Below are 24783 nucleotides of genomic sequence, written 5' to 3'. Positions count from 1 at the left end.
ATTGAGGAAGTGTACGAGTCTGCTGTTAATGATAATGCAGAGGATTTTCCCAAGGTTACTGTTGACGCATATTCCACGGTAGTTATTGGGGTCAAATTTGTCTCCATTTTTGTGGATTGGGGTGATCAGTCCTTGGTTCCAAATATTGGGGAAGATGCCAGAGCTAAGGATGATGTTAAAGAGTTTTAGTATAGCCATAGTCTCTCTCTGTCTCTCTCTCTCTCTCTCTCTCTCTCTAACAGTAAGGCTACCATCCATCTATGAAGTGGAGCTGACATCATTTAGTTTGGTTTAAATCAATATGCATGTGCAATACTTTGTGATGATCTGTAGGTACTGTAGCAGAGCCGTATTCACACAGCTCTGCTACCTTAAAGGAGACGTTTTCTTTTTTACAACCATGTTATAGAAGGGTCCAAACACCTTTTTCCACGTTTTTGATAAACTTACCCCAAACAGAAAATCACTTCCTCATCCTCGTTGTATAGTAGTATACCTCCTTTAAGTGAGGTATTCATATTGCATTTTGGTACTTTGTCCTCTTTCCCCAGCAGTACAACACATAGAGAAGTTATGTGAACTTCCAAGAAGTTGGTCTGAAAGCAATTACTGTGCTTTTCACCCACAACTCTGTGTGGTCAATTTGGTATGTTCCTCAAAATCAACAGCTGCTCTCTTGAGAAGTGACAAAACCACAAATCCCTCGTGACCAGTAGACAAAATGTTTCTAACCTTTTCTACCTCCTTTTGAAACAAGCTTAGTTTTCAACAAGGAAATAGACTTTGCAGTAGAGTGCCTCAATTAGAATGAATGACACTTTGATGGCATCCCTCGGGCCAGAGGGCGGAGAGAGAGAGGGGGGAGAGAGAGACGTGAGGAGTCCTAACCCAGTCCACGGTCTGTCCTTGCAGGACTGCCTGAAGCCTAAGTGCTCCTCCTGTCCCAATACTCCTTCCATGTTCTGGAAAAAAAACACGCTTGTTCCTAAGAGCCAGATTTCCCACAATCCCCTGGGGGTGGTGGTGTGGCGTCTCCTGGTGCCCTATTGTGGTTACCAGGTGAAGAGGAGCAGATGTTCACAGTGGCCCTCTCTCTCCTCAGACCTCAGAACAAGGCCCAATGCACAGAGCACTCTGTACCTGAAACAGCCTGGCTGAGGGGGGGTGTGTGTGTGTGTGTGTGTGTGTGTGTGTGTGTGTGTGTGTGTGTGTGTGTGTGTGTGTGTGTGTGTGTGTGTGTGTGTGTGTGTGTGTGTGTGTGTGTGTGTGTGTGTGTGTGTGTGTGACGTTCTCCTAGAACATACTTGTTGTCCCCAGGTTTCATCACATTCTAAAATCTTTTATGCCCTCTTATTGATACTGCACTGCCTGCGGTCAGAGGTGTTGTGTGTGTGTTGTGTGTGTGTGTGTGTGAGGGGTGTTGTGAGTTACTGTCAGTGTTTTAAGAGGCTAGGGCCTGGAGACTAGCTCAGGGCTACTGCTGCTAGATCAGTTTGACACTGCTCTGACACCCCATTCACCTGATGTTACATTGGATGGGACTTTTTGTCCCACATAATTATGTACATACTTTATGTACAAACCTCTCTGATGGTTCTGTCAGGATGCCTTTTCAACCATACAGACGAATGTAGAACTTTATTAAAATGAGTCACAGGCCTCCCGAGTGGTGTAGTGGTCTAAGGCAGTGCTAGCTCCTGGTTCGAGTCCAGGCTCTGTCGCAGCCGGCCGCAACCGGGAGTCCCATGGTGCGGCGCACAATTGGCTCAGTGTCGTCCGGGTTAGGGGAGGGTTTGGCTGGCAGGGATGTGCTTGTCCCATCGCGCACTAGTGAGGCAGGTATACGGTGTTTCCTCTGACACATTGGTGCAGCTTGCTTCCAGGTTAAGCGGGCAATGTGTCAAGAAGCAGTGCGGCTTGGTTGGGTCGTGTATAGGAGGACGCATGGCTCTCGACCTTCGCCTCTCCCAAGTCCGTACAGGAGTTGCAGCGATGAGACAAGATGGTAACAGCCAATTGGATACCACAAAATTGGGGAGAAAAAGGGGTAAAAATAAAATAATAAAATGAGTCAAGTTCATTCTTTTTGGTCTGTGGTGAAGTAATTCATAATTAGGATTTAAAGGTTTGTCTGCATCTTGGAACAGCAGTATTCATCAGACTCAATATTCTTACATGTTCCAGAATATAGCAATACCTATGAAGTACAGTGCCTTGCGAAAGTGTTCGGCCCCCTTGAACTTTGCGACCTTTTGCCACATTTCAGGCTTCAAACATAAAGATATAAAACTGTATATTTTTGTGAAGAATCAACAACAAGTGGGACACAGTCATGAAGTGGAACAACATTTATTGGATATTTCAAACTATTTTAACAAATCAAAAACGGAAAAATTGGGCGTGCAAAATTATTCAGCCCCTTTACTTTCAGTGCAGCAAACTCTCTCCAGAAGTTCAGTGAGGATCTCTGAATGATCCAATGTTGACCTAAATGACTAATGATGATAAATACAATCCACCTGTGTGTAATCAAGTCTCCGTATAAATGCACCTGCACTGTGATAGTCTCAGAGGTCCGTTAAAAGCGCAGAGAGCATCATGAAGAATAAGGAACACACCAGGCAGGTCCAAGATACTGTTGTGAAGAAGTTTAAAGCCGGTTTGGATACAAAAAGATTTCCCAAGCTTTAAACATCCCAAGGAGCACTGTGCAAGCAATAATATTGAAATGGAAGGAGTATCAGACCACTGCAAATCTACCAAGAACTGGCCGTCCTTCTAAACTTTCAGCTCATACAAGGAGAAGACTGATCAGAGATGCAGCCAAGAGGCCCATGATCACTCTGGATGAACTGCAGAGATCTACAGCTGAGGTGGGAGACTCTGTCCATAGGACAACAATCAGTCGTATATTGCACAAATCTGGCCTTTATGGAAGAGTGGCAAGAAGAAAGCCATTTCTTAAAGATATCCATAAAAAGTGTTGTTTAAAGTTTGCTACAAGCCACCTGGGAGACACACCAAACATGTGGAAGAAGGTGCTCTGGTCAGATGAAACCAAAATTGAACTTTTTGGCAACAATGCAAAACGTTATGTTTGGCGTAAAAGCAACACCCTGAACACACCATCCCCACTGTCAAACATGGTGGTGGCAGCATCATGGTTTGGGCCTGCTTTTCTTCAGCAGGGACAGGGAAGATGGTTAAAATTGATGGGAAGATGGATGGAGCCAAATACAGGACCATTCTGGAAGAAAACCTGATGGAGTCTGCAAAAGACCTGAGACTGGGAAAGAGATTTGTCTTCCAACAAGACAATGATCCTAAACATAAAGCAAAATCTACAATGGAATGGTTAAAAAATAAACATATCCAGGTGTTAGAATGGCCAAGTTAAAGTCCAGACCTGAATCCAATAGAGAATCTGTGGAAAGAACTGAAAACTGCTGTTCACAAATGCTCTCCATCCAACCTCACTGAGCTCGAGCTGTTTTGCAAGGAGGAATGGGAAAAAAATTCAGTCTCTCGATGTGCAAAACTGATAGAGACATACCCCAAGCGACTTACAGCTGTAATCGCAGCAAAAGGTGGCGCTAAAGTTTTAACTTAAGGGGGCTGAATTTTGCACGCCCAATTTTTCAGTTTTTGATTTGTTAAAAAAGTTTGAAATATCCAATAAATGTCGTTCCACTTCATGATTGTGCCCCACTTGTTGTTGATTCTTCACAAAAAAATACAGTTTTATATCTTTATGTTTGAAGCCTGAAATGTGGCAAAAGGTCGCAAAGTTCAAGGGGGCCGAATACTTTCGCAAGGCACTGTATATGAAAGAGCTAGTATCTGTTTTATCTAATGGTCTGAGGATTATGGTATGGAGTATTACATAGTTAGGGAAAGAAAAACTCTGGGCCCTAGTTTCCCTGGATGTGACATACACTACATGACCAAAAGGGGTGTCCATATAATTTTGTATATATAGTGTAGCTTATAGGTACAGTATAGGCGAGTGTACCTGCTGAGGTCTCCCTGAGGACTCCATGTCCCTCATCGTCAGACTCCCCAGGGCCCTGGCTCTCCACCACCTGGTAGCTGCTCCTCTGTTTGCTCCACACATGGTGGATCTGCATAGCAGCCTCCTGCTCTGCAGCCAGGTCCAAGTCCTGCTGGGCCAGGTGGGCCCGGAGCTGTCTGATCTCAAACTGAGGGAGGGGGGAGACAGAGAGAGAGTGACAGAGAGAGAGAGTTGGTCTGGAAAAGGCATACACACATGTATTCTTCTAGCTGAAATCTTGGTGTATTGATGTAACAATATGTCAGTGTTGACTAACCTAACCTTTTACTCCCAGACAGGCCCTTTCAGCATGATCCCAGGCATTCTGCAGGCTAAGTGGTTCTATTACTAGCTGTGCTTTCACTGGGGTTTCCTCTGGCCTGATGGCTCATATTGACAAACAGACAGTCAGATTACACATGAACTGTTTGTTTCTAGCATTACACTGAGGAGCCCATCATTACTGGACTGTGTTGTACAACAACATGTTTCCATTGATGTACCAGTTATGGCTTCTCCCTGTATTGATCTTGGGACCTTGAGTCTTTGAAAGAAATGTAGTCCTTTAGTTCAACTGACTAGAGCAGTGCAGTCATTAATCAATCAATCAAATGTATTTATAAAGCCCTTTTTAAATCAGCTGAAGTGCTCATACAGAAACCCAGCTTAAAACCTAACAGCAAGCAATGCAGATGTAGAAGCACAGTGGTGAGGGAAACTCCCTAGAAAGGCAGGCACCTAGGAAGAAACCTAGAGAGGAACCAGGCTCTGAGGGGGGGGGGGCAGTCCTCTTCTGGCTGTGCTGAGTTGAGATTATAAGAGTTACATGGCCATTAAGGCCAGATCGTTCTTCAAGGATGTTTAAACGTTCATAGGTGACCAGTGACAGTGATAAAAATAACAACATGGAAAATATGTGTTGTTTACATCTATATGGGAAACATCTTTCCAAATATATTTTACTGTATTATGTTGCGTGCTTATGAGTATTGTGGGTTCATAATATCACAATATCAACTTTTCTTGTGCCTGTTTATTACGGATTTGCAAATCAATGAATGTTGTAAAACAATTTGAAGAAACATCTCTCTGATGTCTGTTGAAAATGTGTTGGCTACACATTGATCTCTTCTGTGAAGTGTTACTGCCCCCCTGTGGTAGCAATTGAAATAGCAGCCTCTCGAAATCTGAAACTGCCTCAAACACAACCCTAACCCAAGCATCATGTCCACATCCTGCTTCAACTTTAACCCTAACCCTAACCCAAGCGTCATGTCCACATCCTGCTTCAACCCTAACCCTAACCCTAACCCTAGCCTCAACCACAACCCTAACCCTAGCTTCATGTCCACATCCTGCTTCAACCCTAACCCTAGCCTCAACCACAACCCTAACCCTCAACCCTAACCCTAACCCTAGCCTCATGTCCACATCCTGCTTCAACCCTAACCCTAACCCTAGCCTCAACCACAACCCTAACCCTAGCTTCATGTCCATATCCTTGTTCTCAACTAGCCTACCTGGTTAGGGTTAGGGCTGTGGTTAACGGTTGAGCCGGCATGTGGACATGATGCTATGGTAATGGGTTAGGGTTGAGGCTAGGGTTAGGGTTGTGGTTGATGCTAGGGTTAGGGTTGAAGCAGGATATGGACATGAAGCTAGTGTTAGGGTTGTGGTTGAGGCTAGGGTTAGGGTTGAAGCAGGATGTGGACATGATGCTATGGTAATGGTTATAGGGTTAGGGTTAGGGTTGAGGCTAGGGTTAGGGTTGTGGTTGAGGCTAGGGTTAGGGTTGAAGCAGGGTGTGGACATGATGCTATGGTAATGGTTAAATAAAGGTGAAAAAAAATAAAAATAAATCCTGCTTCAACCCTAACCCTAGCCTCAACCACAACCCTTACCCTAGCCTCAACCCTAACCCTAACCCTAACCCTAACCCTAATCCTACCTTCATGTCTAAATATCTATTGCTCCTCATTGGACCCTATGATCACTTGGCTACACAGCTGATGCCTGCTGGACTGTTAACACGGTACTTCATTTTGTTTATCTGTCGACCCCAGCCTCGAACTCAGGCCCTGTGTGTAGCTAACTGACCCTCTCTGCCCATTTATTGCCATTTACCCGTTGTTGTTGTCTTAGCTGTTTACCCGTTGTTGTCTCACCTGTTGTTGTCTCACCTGTTGTTGTCTTAGCTGTTTACCCGTTGTTGTCTCACCTGTTGTTGTCTTAGCTGTTTACCCGTTGTTGTCTCACCTGTTGTTGTCTCACCTGTTGTTGTCTTAGCTGTTTACCCATTGTTGTCTCACCTGTTGTTGTCTTAGCTGTTTACCCGTTGTTGTCTCACCTGTTGTTGTCTTAGCTGTTGTTGTCTTAGCTGTTTACCCGTTGTTGTCTCACCTGTTGTTGTCTCACCTGTTGTTATCTTAGCTGTTTACCCGTTGTTGTCTCACCTGTTGTTGTCTCACCTGTTGTTGTCTTAGCTGTTTACCCGTTGTTGTCTCACCTGTTGTTGTCTTAGCTGTTTACCCGTTGTTGTCTCACCTGTTGTTGTCTTAGCTGTTTACCCGTTGTTGTCTCACCTGTTGTTGTCTTAGCTGTTTACCCGTTGTTGTCTTAGCTGTTTACCCGTTGTTGTCTCACCTGTTGTTGTCTTAGCTGTTTACCCGTTGTTGTCTCACCTGTTGTTGTCTTAGCTGTTGTTGTCTCACCTGTTGTTGTCTCACCTGTTGTTGTCTTAGCTGTTGTTGTCTTAGCTGTTTACCCGTTGTTGTCTCACCTGTTGTTGTCTCACCTGTTGTTGTCTCACCTGTTGTTGTCTCACCTGTTGTTGTCTCACCTGTTGTTGTCTCACCTGTTGTTGTCTTAGCTGTTTACCCGTTGTTGTCTCACCTGTTGTTGTCTTAGCTGTTTACCCGTTGTTGTCTCACCTGTTGTTGTCTCACCTGTTGTTGTCTCACCTGTTGTTGTCTCACCTGTTGTTGTCTCACCTGTTGTTGTCTTAGCTGTTGTTGTCTTAGCTGTTTACCCGTTGTTGTCTCACCTGTTGTTGTCTCACCTGTTGTTGTCTCACCTGTTGTTGTCTCACCTGTTGTTGTCTTAGCTGTTTACCCGTTGTTGTCTCACCTGTTGTTGTCTCACCTGTTGTTGTCTTAGCTGTTTACCCGTTGTTGTCTCACCTGTTGTTTTCTTAGCTGTTTACCCGTTGTTGTCTCACCTGTTGTTGTATTAGCTGTTTACCCATTGTTGTCTCACCTGTTGTTGTCTTAGCTGTTTACCCGTTGTTGTCTCACCTGTTGTTGTCTTAGCTGTTTACCCGTTGTTGTCTCACCTGTTGTTGTCTTAGCTGTTTACCCGTTGTTGTCTTAGCTGTTTACCCGTTGTTGTCTCACCTGTTGTTGTCTTAGCTGTTTACCCGTTGTTGTCTCACCTGTTGTTGTCTTAGCTGTTTACCTGTTGTTGTCTCACCTGTTGTTGTCTTAGCTGTTTACCTGTTGTTGTCTCACCTGTTGTTGTCTTAGCTGTTTACCTGTTGTTGTCTCACCTGTTGTTGTCTTAGCTGTTTACCCGTTGTTGTCTCACCTGTTGTTGTCTCACCTGTTGTTGTCTCACCTGTTGTTGTCTCACCTGTTGTTGTCTTAGCTGTTTACCCGTTGTTGTCTCACCTGTTGTTGTCTTAGCTGTTTACCCGTTGTTGTCTCACCTGTTGTTGTCTTAGCTGTTTACCCGTTGTTGTCTCACCTGTTGTTGTCTTAGCTGTTTACCCGTTGTTGTCTCACCTGTTGTTGTATTAGCTGTTTACCCATTGTTGTCTCACCTGTTGTTGTCTTAGCTGTTTACCCGTTGTTGTCTCACCTGTTGTTGTCTCACCTGTTGTTGTCTTAGCTGTTTACCCGTTGTTGTCTCACCTGTTGTTGTCTTAGCTGTTTACCCGTTGTTGTCTCACCTGTTGTTGTCTTAGCTGTTTACCCGTTGTTGTCTCACCTGTTGTTGTCTTAGCTGTTTACCCGTTGTTGTCTCACCTGTTGTTGTCTCACCTGTTGTTGTCTTAGCTGTTTACCCGTTGTTGTCTCACCTGTTGTTGTCTTAGCTGTTTACCCGTTGTTGTCTCACCTGTTGTTGTCTTAGCTGTTGTTGTCTCACCTGTTGTTGTCTCACCTGTTGTTGTCTTAGCTGTTGTTGTCTTAGCTGTTTACCTGTTGTTGTCTCACCTGTTGTTGTCTCACCTGTTGTTGTCTTAGCTGTTTACCCGTTGTTGTCTCACCTGTTGTTGTCTCACCTGTTGTTGTCTTAGCTGTTTACCCGTTGTTGTCTCACCTGTTGTTGTCTCACCTGTTGTTGTCTCACCTGTTGTTGTCTCACCTGTTGTTGTCTCACCTGTTGTTGTCTTAGCTGTTTACCCGTTGTTGTCTCACCTGTTGTTGTCTCACCTGTTGTTGTCTCACCTGTTGTTGTCTTAGCTGTTTACCTGTTGTTGTCTCACCTGTTGTTGTCTCACCTGTTGTTGTCTTAGCTGTTGTCTCACCCGTTGTTGTCTCACCTGTTGTTGTCTCACCTGTTGTTGTTGTTTACCTGTTGTTGTCTCACCTGTTGTTGTCTCACCTGTTGTTGTCTTAGCTGTTTACCCGTTGTTGTCTCACCTGTTGTTGTCTCACCTGTTGTTGTCTTAGCTGTTTACCTGTTGTTGTCTCACCTGTTGTTGTCTCACCTGTTGTTGTCTCACCTGTTGTTGTCTTAGCTGTTTACCTGTTGTTGTCTCACCTGTTGTTGTCTCACCTGTTGTTGTCTTAGCTGTTTACCTGTTGTTGTCTCACCTGTTGTTGTCTCACCTGTTGTTGTCTCACCTGTTGTTGTCTCACCTGTTGTTGTCTTAGCTGTTTACCTGTTGTTGTCTCACCTGTTGTTGTCTCACCTGTTGTTGTCTTAGCTGTTTACCCGTTGTTGTCTCACCTGTTGTTGTCTCACCTGTTGTTGTCTTAGCTGTTTACCTGTTGTTGTCTCACCTGTTGTTGTCTCACCTGTTGTTGTCTTAGCTGTTTACCTGTTGTTGTCTCACCTGTTGTTGTCTTAGCTGTTTACCTGTTGTTGTCTCACCTGTTGTTGTCTCACCTGTTGTTGTCTTAGCTGTTTACCCGTTGTTGTCTCACCTGTTGTTGTCTCACCTGTTGTTGTCTTAGCTGTTTACCTGTTGTTGTCTCACCTGTTGTTGTCTTAGCTGTTTACCTGTTGTTGTCTCACCTGTTGTTGTCTTAGCTGTTTACCCGTTGTTGTCTCACCTGTTGTTGTCTCACCTGTTGTTGTCTCACCTGTTGTTGTCTCACCTGTTGTTGTCTTAGCTGTTTACCTGTTGTTGTCTCACCTGTTGTTGTCTTAGCTGTTTACCTGTTGTTGTCTCACCTGTTGTTGTCTTAGCTGTTTACCTGTTGTTGTCTCACCTGTTGTTGTCTTACCTGTTGTTGTCTCACCTGTTGTTGTCTTAGCTGTTTACCCGTTGTTGTCTCACCTGTTGTTGTCTCACCTGTTGTTGTCTCACCTGTTGTTGTCTCACCTGTTGTTGTCTCACCTGTTGTTGTCTCACCTGTTGTTGTCTCACCTGTTGTTGTCTTAGCTGTTTACCCGTTGTTGTCTCACCTGTTGTTGTCTTAGCTGTTTACCTGTTGTTGTCTCACCTGTTGTTGTCTCACCTGTTGTTGTCTCACCTGTTGTTGTCTCACCTGTTGTTGTCTCACCTGTTGTTGTCTCACCTGTTGTTGTCTCACCTGTTGTTGTCTTAGCTGTTTACCTGTTGTTGTCTCACCTGTTGTTGTCTCACCTGTTGTTGTCTCACCTGTTGTTGTCTTAGCTGTTTACCCGTTGTTGTCTCACCTGTTGTTGTCTCACCTGTTGTTGTCTCACCTGTTGTTGTCTCACCTGTTGTTGTCTTAGCTGTTTACCCGTTGTTGTCTCACCTGTTGTTGTCTCACCTGTTGTTGTCTTAGCTGTTTACCCGTTGTTGTCTCACCTGTTGTTGTCTTAGCTGTTTACCCGTTGTTGTCTCACCTGTTGTTGTCTCACCTGTTGTTGTCTTAGCTGTTTACCCGTTGTTGTCTCACCTGTTGTTGTCTTAGCTGTTTACCCGTTGTTGTCTCACCTGTTGTTGTCTCACCTGTTGTTGTCTTAGCTGTTTACCCGTTGTTGTCTCACCTGTTGTTGTCTTAGCTGTTTACCCGTTGTTGTCTCACCTGTTGTTGTCTTAGCTGTTTACCCGTTGTTGTCTCACCTGTTGTTGTCTTAGCTGTTTACCCGTTGTTGTTGTCTTAGCTGTTTACCCGTTGTTGTCTCACCTGTTGTTGTCTTAGCTGTTTACCCGTTGTTGTCTCACCTGTTGTTGTCTTAGCTGTTTACCCGTTGTTGTCTCACCTGTTGTTGTCTTAGCTGTTTACCCGTTGTTGTCTCACCTGTTGTTGTCTTAGCTGTTTACCCGTTGTTGTCTCACCTGTTGTTGTCTTAGCTGTTTACCCGTTGTTGTCTCACCTGTTGTTGTCTTAGCTCTCCCAATCAACACCTGTGATTGCTTTATGCCTCGCTCTAATGTCAATATGCCTTGTATACTGTTGTTTAGGGCAGCTCTCATTGTTTTATTTTACTGCGGAGCACACATGCGGAGACCGCACCTAACTTAACTAGAGCCTCCAGAGATGCAACCTCTCTCATCGTCACTCAATGCCTAGGTTTACCCCCACTGTACTCGCACCCTACAATACCCTTGTCTGTACACTATGCCCCAAATCTATCCTACAACGCCCAGAAATCTGCTCCTCCTCCCTAAGTTTGTTTTATTCACTGCTTTAGCACACTCTGCCAACCCTGATGTCCGAGCCGTGTCTGAATCCTGGCGTAGGAAGGCCATCAAAATTTGTGAAATTAGAGATAGCCTGCAGAGTTCTGTCATACTATCCAGGTCTATGCCCAAACCGTTCAAGCTTCTACATTTAAATATCCATCTCTCCAGAAATAGTATTTCACTGTTGCCGCTTGTTATAGACCCCCTTCAGCCCCCAGCTGTGCCCTGGACACCATATGTGAATTGATTTCCCCCCAGCTATAGTCAGAGTTTGCACTGCTAGGTGACCTAAATTGGGATATGCATAACACACCGGCCTTCCTACAATCTAAATTAGATGCCCTCAATCGCAATATAATCAATATGGGGGTGCCACAAGGTTCAATTCTCGGGCTGACTCTTTTCTCTGTATATATCAATGATGTCGCTCTTGCTGCGGGTGATTCTTTGATCCACCTCTACGCAGACGACACCATACTGTATACGTCTGGCCTTTCTTCGGACACTGTGTTAACTAACCTCCAAATGAGCTTCAACACCATACAACACTCCTCCTGTGGCCTCCAAATGCTCTTAAATATTAGTCAAATATGCATGCTCTTCAACCGATCGCTGCCCGCACCCACTCGCCCGAATAGAATCACAACTTTCGACAGTTCTGATATGTGGACAACTATAAATACCCAGGTGTCTGGCTAGACTGTAAACGCTCCTTCCAGACTCACATTAAGCATCTCCAATCCAAAGTTAAATCTAGAATTGGCTTCCTATTTCACAAAAAAAGCCTCCTTCTCTCATGCTGCCAAACATACCCTCGTAAAACTGACTATCCTACAGATCCTTGACTTTGGCGATATCATTTACAAAATATCCCCCAACACTCTACTCAGAAATTGGATGCAGTCTATCACAGTGCCATCCATTTTGTCACCAAAGCCCCATATTCTACCCACCACTGCAACCTGTATGCTCTCGTTGGCTGGTCATCGCTACATATTCGTCGCCAAACCCACTGGCTCCAGGTCATCTATAAGTCTTTTCTAGGTAAAGCTCCACATTATCTCAGCTCACTTGTTTGACATCATGGGAAAATCTAAAGAAATCAGCCAAGACCTCAGAAAAAATGTGTACACTTCCACAAGTCTGGTTCATCCTTGGGAGCAATTTCCAAATGCCTGAAGGTACTAAGTTCATCTTTACAAACAATAGTACGCAAGTATAAACACCATGGGACCATGCAGCCGTCATACCGCTCAAGAAGGAGACGCATTCTGTCTCCTAGAGATGAACATACTTTGGTGTGAAAAGTGCAAATCAATCCCAGAACAACAGCAAAGGACCTTGTGAAGATGCTGGAGGAAACAGGTACAAAAATATCTATATCCACAGTCAAATGAGTACTATATCGATATAACCTGAAAGGCCTCTCAGCAAGGAAGAAGCCACTGCTCCAAAACTGCCATAAAAATGCCAGACTACGGTTTGCAACTGCACATGGAAGCACATGTAAGCCGAAGAACACCATCCCAACCGTGAAGCACGGGGGTGGCAGCATCATGTTGTGGGGGTGCTTTGCTGCAGGAGGGACTGGTGCACTTCACAAAATAGATGGCGTCATGAGGGAGGAAAATGATGTGGATATATTAAAGCAACATCTCAAGACATCAGTCAGGAAGTTAAAGCTTGGTCGCTAATGGGTCTTCCAAATGGACAATGACCCCAAGCATACTTCCAAAGTTGTGGCAAAATGGCTTAAGGACAACAAAGTCAAGGTATTGGAGAGGCCATCACAAAGCCCTGACCTCAATCCTATAGAACATTTGTGGGCAGAACTGAAAAGGCGTGTGCGAGCAAGGATGCCTACAAACCTGACTCAGTTACACCAGCTCTACCAGGAGGAATAGGCCAAAATTCACTCAATTTATTGTGGGAAACTTGTGGAAGGCTACCCAAAACATTTGACCCAAGTTAAACAATTTAAAGGCAATTCTACCAAATACTAATTGACTGTATGTAAACTTCTGACCCACTGCGATGGTGATGAAAGAAATAAAACAATTAATAAATCCCTCTACTATTATTCTGACATTTCACATTCTTAAAATAAAGTGGTGATCCTAACTGACCTAAGACAGGGAATTTTTACTAGAATTAAATGTCAGGGATTGTGAAAAACTCAGTTAAATGTATTTGGCTAAGGCATATGTAAACTTCCGACATCAACTGTATATCCAGTGTTAATTGCTAAATTGTCATTACTTCGCAACTATAGCCTATTTATTGCCTTACCTCCTTACTTCATTTGCACACACTGTTTACAGATGTTTCTATTGTGTTATTGAATGTACGTTTGTTTATCCCATGTTTAACTCTGTGTTGTTGTTGTTGTTGTTGTTTTTGTCGCACTGCTTTGCTTTATCTTGGCCAGGTCGCAGTTGTAAATGAGAACTTGTTCTTAACTGGCCTACCTGGTTAAATTAAGGTGAAATAAATGTAATTATTATTAATTTAAAAAAAGTCCTGGTTCAACCTTAGCCCTAGCCTCTACCATAACCTAGCTTCAACCAAAACCCTAACCATAGTCTCAACGCTATCTCTGAGGTGATGGTGCGGGGACTTACTGCCTGCTCCTGGCAGATCTGTGTGAGTCGTTCCAGCTGCTCCTCCCTGACAGCCTTGATCTTCTCACACTGCAAGATCTCCAGCTCCATCTCCACCTTCACCTGCAACACATAGGCTGGGAGAGGGAATAGATAGTTAGAGAGAGGGAAGAGACAGAGAGAAAAGAGAAAGTGAGAGAAGAGACAGATAGAGAGAGGGAAGAGACATAGAAAAAAGAGAAAGTGAGAGAAGAGACAGATAGAGGGAAGAGACAGATATAGAAGAAATAGTGAGAGAAGAGACAGATAGAGAAGAAATAGTGAGAGAAGAGACAGATAGAGAAGAAATAGAGAGAGAAGAGACAGATAGAGAGAGGGAAGAGACATATAGAGAAGAAATAGAGAGAGAAGAGACAGATAGAGAATAGATAGTGAGAGAAGAGACAGATAGAGAAGAAATAGTGAGAGAAGAGACAGATAGAGAGGGAAGAGACAGATAGAGAAGAAATAGTGAGAGAAGAGACAGATAGAGAAGAAATAGAGAGAGAAGAGACAGATAGAGAAGAAATAGAGACAGATAGAGAAGAATTAGAGAGAGAATAGACAGATAGAGAGGGAAGAGACAGATAGAGAAGAAATAGTGAGAGAAGAGACAGATAGAAAAGAAATAGAGAGAGAAGAGACAGATAGAGAAGAAATAGAGACAGATAGAGAAGAAATAGTGAGAGAAGAGACAGATAGAGAAGAAATGGAGAGAGAAGAGACAGATAGAGAGAGGGAAGAGACATATAGAGAAGAAATAGTGAGAGAAGAGACAGATAGAGAAGAAATAGAGAGAGAAGAGACAGATAGAGAATAAATAGTGAGAGAAGAGACAGATAGAGAAGAAATAGTGAGAGAAGAGACAGATAGAGAAGAAATAGTGAGAGAAGAGACAGATAGAGAAGAAATAGAGAGAGAAGAGACAGATAGAGAAGAAATAGAGAGAGAAGAGACAGATAGAGAAGAAATAGTGAGAGAAGAGAGATAGAGAAGAAATAGAGAGAAGAGACAGATAGAGAAGAAATAGTGAGAGAAGAGACAGATAGAGAAGAAATAGTGAGAGAAGAGACAGATAGAGAAGAAATAGAGAGAGAAGAGACAGATAGAGAAGAAATAGAGAGAGAAGAGACAGATAGAGAGAGGAAAGAGACATATAGAGATAGTGGCCTTCTTTAAATAGTGAGAAAGAGACAGACAGACAAGGGAAATAGACAAAAGAGATCAGGGGGAAAGAAATAGTTCAAGAAGAGACAGATAGAGAAGAAATTCTCAGAGAGAAGAGACAGATAGAGAAGAAATGAGCTGCACTTCCTAACCTCCTGTCCAACAGATAGAGAAGAAATTTCTAGAGAGAGAAGAGACAGATAAAGAGGAAGAGAACATACCCTGAGAAGAAATCTACTGAGTGAAATAGACAGTGTTCCATCACAGCAATAAGATTTGTGACCTGTTGCCACGAGAAAAGAGACAGTGAAGAACAAATAGTGAAATACAACCCAGATTTATGCTTATTTATTTTCCCTTGTGTACTTTAACCATTTGTACACAACACTGTATATAGCTCAAAAAATAAAGGGAACCCTAAAATAACACATCCACATCCTAAATATTCTTAGAAATACTTTTTTCTTTACATGGTTGAATGTGCTGACAACAAAATCAGACAAAAATCAGTGAGAAATCAAATTTTTCAACCCATGGAGCTCTGGAGAGACACTCCAAATTAGAAGTGAAAACTACATAGAGGCTGATCCAACTTTGATGTAATGTCCTTAAAACAAGAAAATGAGGCTCAGAGTGTGTGTGACCTCCACGTGCCTGTATGACCTAGATAGCCTGGGCATGAGAAGAGATGTTCTCCTGAGGGATCTCCTCCAGACCTGGAAATAGCATCCGCCAACTCCTGGACAGTCTGTGGTGCAACGTTGCGTTGGAAGGATGGAGTGAGACATGAATTGAGGAAGAGATGTCAGATAGAGAAGAAATAGTGAGAGAAGAGAACTTGATAGAGAAGAAATAGAGAGAGAAGAGACAGATAGAGAAGAAATAGAGTCTTGATAGAGAAGAATTAGGGCCAATAGACAGATAGGTCTCACAGGGGTCTGAGGATCAGATCTCGGTAAATGAGAGAAGAGACAGATGTGAAAAAAGAAACTATGACTGACCCAGCCAAGAGGTCATGCTGGAGGATAGCAGGCAACAGAATGTTCTCCACGGCGTCTCCAGACTCTGTCACGTCTGTCACATCTGCTCAAACCTAGCTTTCATCTGAGAGCACAGAGGCGCAGATAGAGAAGAAATCTTGGTGTTCTCTGGCAAATGCCAAATGTCCTGCAGGTATTGGGCAGACAACCCCCACCTGTGGACGTCGGGCCCTCAAGACCCTCATGAGTCTGTTTCTGACCGTTTGAGCAGAACGAAATTTGTGGCCTGCTGGAGGTCATTTTGCAGATCTGAGTGCTCCTCCTGACAAAGGCGGAGAAGGACAGTCCTGATGCTGGGTTGTTGGCCTCCATGCTCTGGACACTACGCTGACAGACACAGCAAACCTTCTTGCCACAGCTCGCATTAATGTGCCATCCTGGATGAGCTGCACTACCTGAGCCACTAGTGAGGGTTGTAGACTCCATCTCATGCTACCACTAGAGAAGAAATACCGCCAGTTTCAAAAGTGACCAAAACATCAGCCAGTAAGCATAGGAACTGAGAAGTGGTCTGTGGTCACCACCTGCAGAACCACTCCTTTATTGGAGGTGTCTTGCTAATTGCCTATAATTTCCGCCTGTTGTCCCATTTGCACAACAGCATGTGAAATGTATTGTCAATCAGTGTTGCTTCCTAAGTGGACAGTTTGATTTCACAAAGTGTTGAGTTACTTGTGTTGTTTAATTGTTGAATGTCTAGGACAGTTTGTTTCAAGTTTGACTTGAGTTACATTGTGTTGTTTAAGTGTTCCTTTATTTTTTGAGCAGTGTATATATAATATGACATTTGTAATGTCTTTATTGTTTTGAAACTTCTGTATGTGTAATGTTTACTGTTAATTTTTATTGTTTATTTCACTTTTGTATATTATCTACCTCACTTGCTTTGGCAATGTTAACATGTTTCCCATGCCAATAAAGCCCCTAGAATTGAATTGAATTGAGAGGAGACAGATAGAGAGAAGACAGATAGAGAGAGGAGGAGACATAGAGAGATAGATAAAGAGAGAGAGAGACAGACAGAGATAGAAATACAGAGAAGAGACAGATGAAAAGACAGAGAGAAGAGACAGATAGAGAGAGAATAGACAGATAGAGGAGAGAAGAGAGAAGGGAAGGGAGAGAGGAGATGAAGAGAGAGATAGAGAAAGAGACAGATAGAGAAGAGATGGAGAAAGATAGTGGGAAGCAACATAGAGAGAGAGGGGAGAGAGAGAGAGAGAAGAAAGAGAGAGAAGAGAAAAGAGACAGAGAGAGAGGAAGAGAGAGAGAGAGAGAGAGAGAGAGAGAGAGAGAGAGAGAGAGAGAGAGAGAGAGAGAAAGAGAAAGAGACAGAGAGAGAGAGAGACAGACAGAGCAGACAGAGAGACAGAGAGAGAGAGAGAGAGAGAGGGAGACAGAGAGAGAGAGAGAGAGAGGCTATGAGATGAGAAGAATGAGGTGGAAACTGAGCTGCACTTCCTAACCTCCTGCCCAATGTATGATCATATTAGAGAGACATATTTCCCCAGATTACACAGATCAACAAAGAATTCGAAAACAAACCCAATTTTGATAAACTCCCATATCTACTGGGTGAAATACCACAGTGTTCCATCACAGCAGCAAGATTTGTGACCTGTTGCCACGAGAAAAGGGCAACCAGTGAAGAACAAACACCATTGTAAATACAACCCATATTTATGCTTATTTATTTTATCTTGTGTCCTTTAACTATTTGTACATTGTGTATATATATATATTTATAATATGACATTCGTAATGTCTTTACTGTTTTGAAACTGTTGTGTGTGTAATGTTTACTGTTAATTTTTGTTGTTTTTCACTTTATATATTCACTTTGTATGTTGTCTACCTCACTTGCTTTGGCAATGTTAACACATGTTTCCCATGCCAATAAAGCCCTTGAATTGAATTGAAATTGAATTGAGAGAGAGAGAGAGAGAGAGAGAGAGAGAGAGAGAGAGAGAGAGAGAGAGAGAGAGAGAGAGAGAGAGAGACAGTGAAGCGAGAGAGACAGGATTAGACCATATCTTCACTCAAAACCAAACACATGCACACACAGCCTGGCCTCAGAGCCATACAAAACATATTATACGTATTCATGAGCACCTCCAATACATGTGATATTTAAACACACAAGACATAGATCTGCTCTGGTTTTGAATTCAGCTAAGTCATATCCCCGCTTCTGTTCTACACAGTGACCTTAGTGCACAGCTGCTCTCCTGCTACTGCTGACTCTCCTGAGTAGGGCCACATTAGTAGGCCATACAGACTGGGAAGCAGCAGAGTGAATAACCAAGCCCTCTACAGCAGAGGAGACCTACTAGTGAACTACTGACAGCAGGCAGTGCCTGCAGCCATCTCTCTCCAGCAGCACTGTTCTGTTCTGCTCTCCCATAGCCTATTAATAGAGCTGTTGATGTGAACATGCAGGAAGAGGGAGGGAGACAGCAGAGGAGGCAGGCAGGAAGAGCACAGCAGAATGCATGGGGAGGGAGAGCAGAGGGGAGAGGATGAAACAGCGGAACTCGTGGCCGGGGAGAGCAAAGGGGGGAGACAGGCACAGCAGAACTCACACTTAACAAGGGGAAGTTGAAGTGGGTGATTATTAGCTGCCCAATTTGTGCATGGCTATAATAAGCATGTCAAAGACATGTGTGTGCGTGTGTGTGTGTGCACGTGCGACTGCTGCTGGCATGGCAGGACATGCCAAGCAGCAGTGTAATTCGCACCATGGTTGATTCCACAGCATCTCTCTCTCTCTCTCTCTCTCTCTCTCTCTCTCTCTCTCTCTCTCTCTCTCTCTCTCTCTCTCTCTCTCTCTCTCTCTCTCTCTCTCTCTCATACTTTTTCAGTGAAAGAGGAAAGAATGTATTCTATCTTATTACATATTTCTTGGTGTGTAATCGATGTTGCTCTCCACTCTCCTGCACTCACTGTATCGGTGTGAGTTTGATGTTCTTGCTGAGCGTGGCTGGCTGCCTAACTACCCAACTCAATCACTCAAACACATGTAAACAAACACGCCTGGAGACAGATACTGTGAAGGAATGTGAAGGATTAAGTTGTTCTCTATAGTGATTGAATTGCTGCAGAATGAATCAATGCCGTTGGGCGTTTCTTCTGTTGAAGTCTAAAAACAACTTAACATGCTTTAGATGTACCACATCATGATTACTGCACCATTTTCTGATATGACTAGTGTTGGATTTGAACTTACTTTCTCAAAATGCTAATATCGTATTTAGCATGCAGAGCTGACAAATTAGTTCACTTCACCTGTATTGGCAAAAATACTAGTACAAACTATATGTACAGTATTTCATATTCTATGTAGCTCTGACACTGAGGGTACGAAAACATTAAGGACACCATCCTAAAATTGATTTGTCCCCCCACCCTTTTTGCCCTCAAAACAGCCTCAATTCGTCAGGGCAATTCCACAGGGATACTGGCCCATGTTTCCCACAGTTGTGTCAAGTTGGCTGGATGTCCCTTGAGTGGTGGACCATTCTTGAAAAACATGGGAAACTGTTGAGCATGAAAAACCCAGCACCATTGCAGTTCTTGACACAAACTGGTGCGCCTGGCAACTACCGCCATACCTTGTTCAAAGGCACCTAAATATTTTGTCTCACCCATTCACCCTCTGAATGGTGCACACACACACACACAATCCATGTCTCAGTGTCTCAAGGCTTAAAAATATTTGTTTAACCTTTGTCCTCCCCTTCAAGGGGATTTAACAAGTGACATCAATAAGGGATCATAGCTTTCACCTGATTTCACCTGGTTCGTGTGTGTCACAGAAATAGCAGGTGTCCTTAATGTTTTGTACACTGAGTGTATGTAGGTCTATGTAGACTTATGTAGGTCTATGTAGACTTATGTGGACGACATAGGTGATGTACTGTATGTACACTGTTTCTGGTCTGGAGATTGGTCGATCAGACACGCAGAGCTGATGGTGAGGTCATGTAAGTAGACTGTCTATAGCTAGAGAGACAGGTCTGTAGGTTGATCACGCACAGCTCTCACTGAGACTGAGGTCTGTAGGTTGATCATGCACAGCTCTCACTGAGACTGAGGTCTGTAGGTTGATCATGCACAGTTCTCACTGAGACTGAGGTCTGTAGGTTGATCACACACAGCTCTCACTGAGACTGAGGTCAGTAGGTTGATCATGCACAGCTCTCACTGAGACTGAGGTCTGTAGGTTGATCATTCACAGCTCTCACTGAGACTGAGGTCTGTAGGTTGATCATTCACAGCTCTCACTGAGACTGAGGTCTGTAGGTTGATCACGCACAGCTCTCACTGAGACTGAGGTCTGTAGGTTGAGGTTCATCATGCACAGCTCTCACGCACAGCTCTCACTGAGACTGAGGTCTGTAGGTTGATCACACACAGCTCTCACTGAGACTGAGGTCAGTAGGTTGATCATGCACAGCTCTCACTGAGACTGAGGTCTGTAGGTTGATCATTCACAGCTCTCACTGAGACTGAGGTCTGTAGGTTGATCATTCACAGCTCTCACTGAGACTGAGGTCTGTAGGTTGATCACGCACAGCTCTCACTGAGACTGAGGTCTGTAGGTTGATCACGCACAGCTCTCACTGAGACTGAGGTCTGTAGGTTCATCATGCACAGCTCTCACTGAGACTGAGGTCTGTAGGTTGATCACGCACAGCTCTCACTGAGACTGAGGTCTGTAGGTTGATCACACACAGCTCTCACTGAGACTGAGGTCAGTAGGTTGATCATGCACAGCTCTCACTGAGACTGAGGTCTGTAGGTTGATCATTCACAGCTCTCACTGAGACTGAGGTCTGTAGGTTGATCATTCACAGCTCTCACTGAGACTGAGGTCTGTAGGTTGATCATTCACAGCTCTCACTGAGACTGAGGTCTGTAGGTTGATCATGCACAGCTCTCACTGAGACTGAGGTCTGTAGGTTGATCATGCACAGCTCTCACTGAGACTGAGGTCTGTAGGTTGATCATGCACAGCTCTCACTGAGACTGAGGTCTGTAGGTTGATCATGCACAGCTCTCACTGAGACTGAGGTCTGTAGGTTCATCATGCACAGCTCTCACTGAGACTGAGGGTGACCTCCTGTTAGAAATCAATCTGCAATACATTAGCATAACATAGAACAGCCAGTATAGTCATTATCATGGCTTTTCTAAATCTGCTTAAACAGGGCTTAGGATCAATACCAGTTTATGTAGGAGAACGGGTGGCAATTTACTCCGAGGGACGATCAATAATTATATTGTTGTGAATAGTAAATCATGTGTATAATCATGGGGAGAATGGGGTCGTGCTGCCAATCATGTATTGAATAAGCAATAGACTTTATCATCCTTCGGTGAAGGATGATATTTTTTAATTTAGCGCTAAAATAATTTAGCGCTTTGAATTTAGCGCTAAAATATAATACATTTTTGTCATTTAGCAGACACTTTTATCCAGAGCAACTTACAAAGTGCATTCATCTGAAGATAGCTAGGTGAGACAACCACGTATCCCAGTCGTAGAAGATCAGTCAGGTGTAATAATTAAGTACTGATAGTTCAAGTTCAAAGTCCTCTGTTGGTACAATGTAAGGTTGTTGAATTCTTCAATAATATCTCACTAGAACCAATCATACCAAACTAGCTAACCATCCATCTAAGAGTAATACCAAGAACACTAAGGAAAGCTGTTGACTGAGAGGGACGATGACTTCACCTAGGTCAGGATGACTCTAGTAAGACATCCACCAGCAGGGCTCGGACGGACGGACGGACGGACGGACGGACGGACGGACGGACGGACGGACAGACAGACAGGGGAAGCAGGGACACAAGGGAGCGTCTGGTCTGCTCCACCCTCAGTCTCACCGTCGATGATTCTCTTGACTCTCCAGATGCGCAGGGTGATGATGAGACTGATGGCGTCCCAGGGACTGCTGGGGCCGTTGGCTACCGTGGAGGCTACCATAGGGGCCAGGGACAACACGATGACTGCCCCGTCAAACACCTGCAGGGAGCAGACACACAGACACACACACGCAAGCACATAAAGACATGCCCACACATGCAGGCATGGGTACACACAAACATACATCACATGCCACACTGTCACAGACTTAGGAGATATTACACACTGTCATTAGGAGACATTACACGCTGTCATTAGGAGATATTACACACTGTCATTAGGAGATATTACACACTGTCATTAGGAGATATTACACACTGTCATTAGGAGACATTACACACTGTCATTAGGAGATATTACACACTGTCATTAGGAGATATTACACACTGTCATTAGGAGATATTACACACTGTCATTAGGAGATAATACACATTGTCATTAGGAGATATTGCACACTGTCATTAGGAGATATACCATGCTGTCATTAGGAGATATTACACACTGTCATTAGGAGATATTACACACTGTCATTAGGAGATATTACACACTGTTATTAGGAGATATTACACACGGTCATTAGGAGATATTACACATTGTCATTAGGAGATATTACACACTGTCATGAGGAGATATTACACACTGTCATTAGGAGATATTACACACAGTTATTAGGAGATAATACACACTGTCATTAGGATATATTACACACTGTCATTAGGAGATATTACACACTGTCATTAGGAGATATTACACATGGTCATTAGGAGATATTACACACAGTTATTAGGAGATATTACACACTGTCATTAGGAGATATTACACACTGTCATTAGGAGATATTACACATGGTCATTAGGAGATATACCACGCTGTCATTAGGAGATATTACACGCTGTCATTAGGAGATATTACACACTGTTATTAGGAGACATTACACGCTGTCATTAGGAGATATTACACACTGTCATTAGGAGATATTACACGCTGTCATTAGGAGATATTACACGCTGTCATTAGGAGATATTGCACACTGTCATTAGGATATATTACACGCTGTTATTAGGAGATATTACACGCTGTCATTAGGATATATTACACACTGTTATTAGGAGATATTACACACTGTCATTAGGAGATATTACACACTGTCATGAGGAGATATTACACACTGTCATTAGGAGATATTACACACAGTTATTAGGAGATAATACACACTGTCATTAGGATATATTACACACTGTCATTAGGAAATATTACACACTGTCATTAGGAGATATTACACACTGTCATTAGGAGATATTACACATGGTCATTAGGAGATATTACACATTGTCATTAGGAGATATTACACATGGTCATTAGGAGATATACCACGCTGTCATTAGGAGATATTACACATTGTCATTAGGAGATATTACACACTGTCATTAGGAGATATTACACACTGTCATTAGGAGATATTACACATGGTCATTAGGAGATATACCACGCTGTCATTAGGAGATATTACACACTGTCATTAGGAGATAATACACACTGTTATTAGGAGACATTACACGCTGTCATTAGGAGATATTACACACGGTCATTAGGAGATATACCATGCTGTCATTAGGAGATATTACACGCTGTCATTAGGAGATATTACACACTGTTATTAGGAGACATTACACGCTGTCATTAGGAGATATTACACACGGTCATTAGGAGATATACCACGCTGTCATTAGGAGATATTACACACTGTCATTAGGAGATATTACACATGGTCATTAGGAGATATTACACACTGTCATTAGGAGATATTACACACTGTCATTAGGAGATATTACACATGGTCATTAGGAGATATTACACACTGTCATTAGGAGATATTACACACTGTCATTAGGATATATTACACATGTTCATTAGGAGATATTACACACTGTCATTAGGAGATATTACACACTGTCATTAGGAGATATTACACGCTGTCATTAGGAGATATTACACGCTGTCATTAGGAGATATTACACATTAGGAGATATTACATGTCATTAGGAGATATTACACATGGTCATTAGGAGATATTACACATGGTCATTAGGAGATATTACACACTGTCATTAGGAGATATTACACACTGTCATTAGGAGATATTACACACTGTCATTAGGAGATATTACACATGGTCATTAGGAGATATACCACGCTGTCATTAGGAGATATTACACATGGTCATTAGGAGATATACCACGCTGTCATTAGGAGATATACCACGCTGTCATTAGGAGATATTACACATGGTCATTAGGAGATATTACACGCTGTCATTAGGAGATATTACACACTGTCATTAGGAGATATTACACACTGTCATTAGGAGATATTACACACTGTCATTAGGAGATATTACACATGGTCATTAGGAGATATTACACACTGTCATTAGGAGATATTACACACTGTCATTAGGATATATTACACATGTTCATTAGGAGATATTACACACTGTCATTAGGAGATATTACACACTGTCATTAGGAGATATTACACGCTGTCATTAGGAGATATTACACGCTGTCATTAGGAGATATTACACATTGTCATTAGGAGATATTACACATGGTCATTCGGAGATATTACACATGGTCATTAGGAGATATTACACACTGTCATTAGGAGATATTACACACTGTCATTAGGAGATATTACACACTGTCATTAGGAGATATTACACATGGTCATTAGGAGATATACCACGCTGTCATTAGGAGATATTACACATGGTCATTAGGAGATATACCACGCTGTCATTAGGAGATATACCACGCTGTCATTAGGAGATATACCACGCTGTCATTAGGAGATATTACACATGGTCATTAGGAGATATTACACACTGTCATTAGGAGATATTACACACTGTCATTAGGAGATATTACACACTGTCATTAGGAGATATTACACACTGTCATTAGGAGATATTACACACTGTCATTAGGAGATATTACACATGGTCATTAGGAGATATTACACATGGTCATTAGGAGATATACCACGCTGTCATTAGGAGATAATACACACTGTTATTAGGAGACATTACACGCTGTCATTAGGAGATATTACACACGGTCATTAGGAGATAT

The 24783-nt window shown here is 42.9% G+C and overlaps 1 protein-coding gene across 1 annotated transcript in view; it reads right to left on the bottom strand.

The window, feature by feature from the left end:
- Positions 1-3901: 3901 nt before the first annotated feature.
- Positions 3902-24783, bottom strand: part of LOC127918910 (transmembrane protein 266-like) — a 32917-nt gene continuing 12035 nt past the window's right edge. Inside the window, exons 5-7 of the mRNA XM_052502189.1 lie at positions 21613-21751; positions 13496-13611; positions 3902-4199 (exon numbers count right to left, since the gene is read on the bottom strand). Coding sequence (XP_052358149.1) covers positions 3912-4199; positions 13496-13611; positions 21613-21751 — 543 coding nt within the window. The 3' untranslated portion in view covers positions 3902-3911. The remainder of the gene's footprint in view (positions 4200-13495; positions 13612-21612; positions 21752-24783) is intronic.

This window comes from Oncorhynchus keta, unplaced genomic scaffold, assembly GCF_023373465.1.
Source record: "Oncorhynchus keta strain PuntledgeMale-10-30-2019 unplaced genomic scaffold, Oket_V2 Un_contig_15254_pilon_pilon, whole genome shotgun sequence".
Classification (NCBI taxonomy): Eukaryota; Metazoa; Chordata; class Actinopteri; order Salmoniformes; family Salmonidae; genus Oncorhynchus; species Oncorhynchus keta.
Note: the sequence above shows the minus strand (reverse complement) of the source record. Positions and strands in the feature narration are given on the sequence as shown.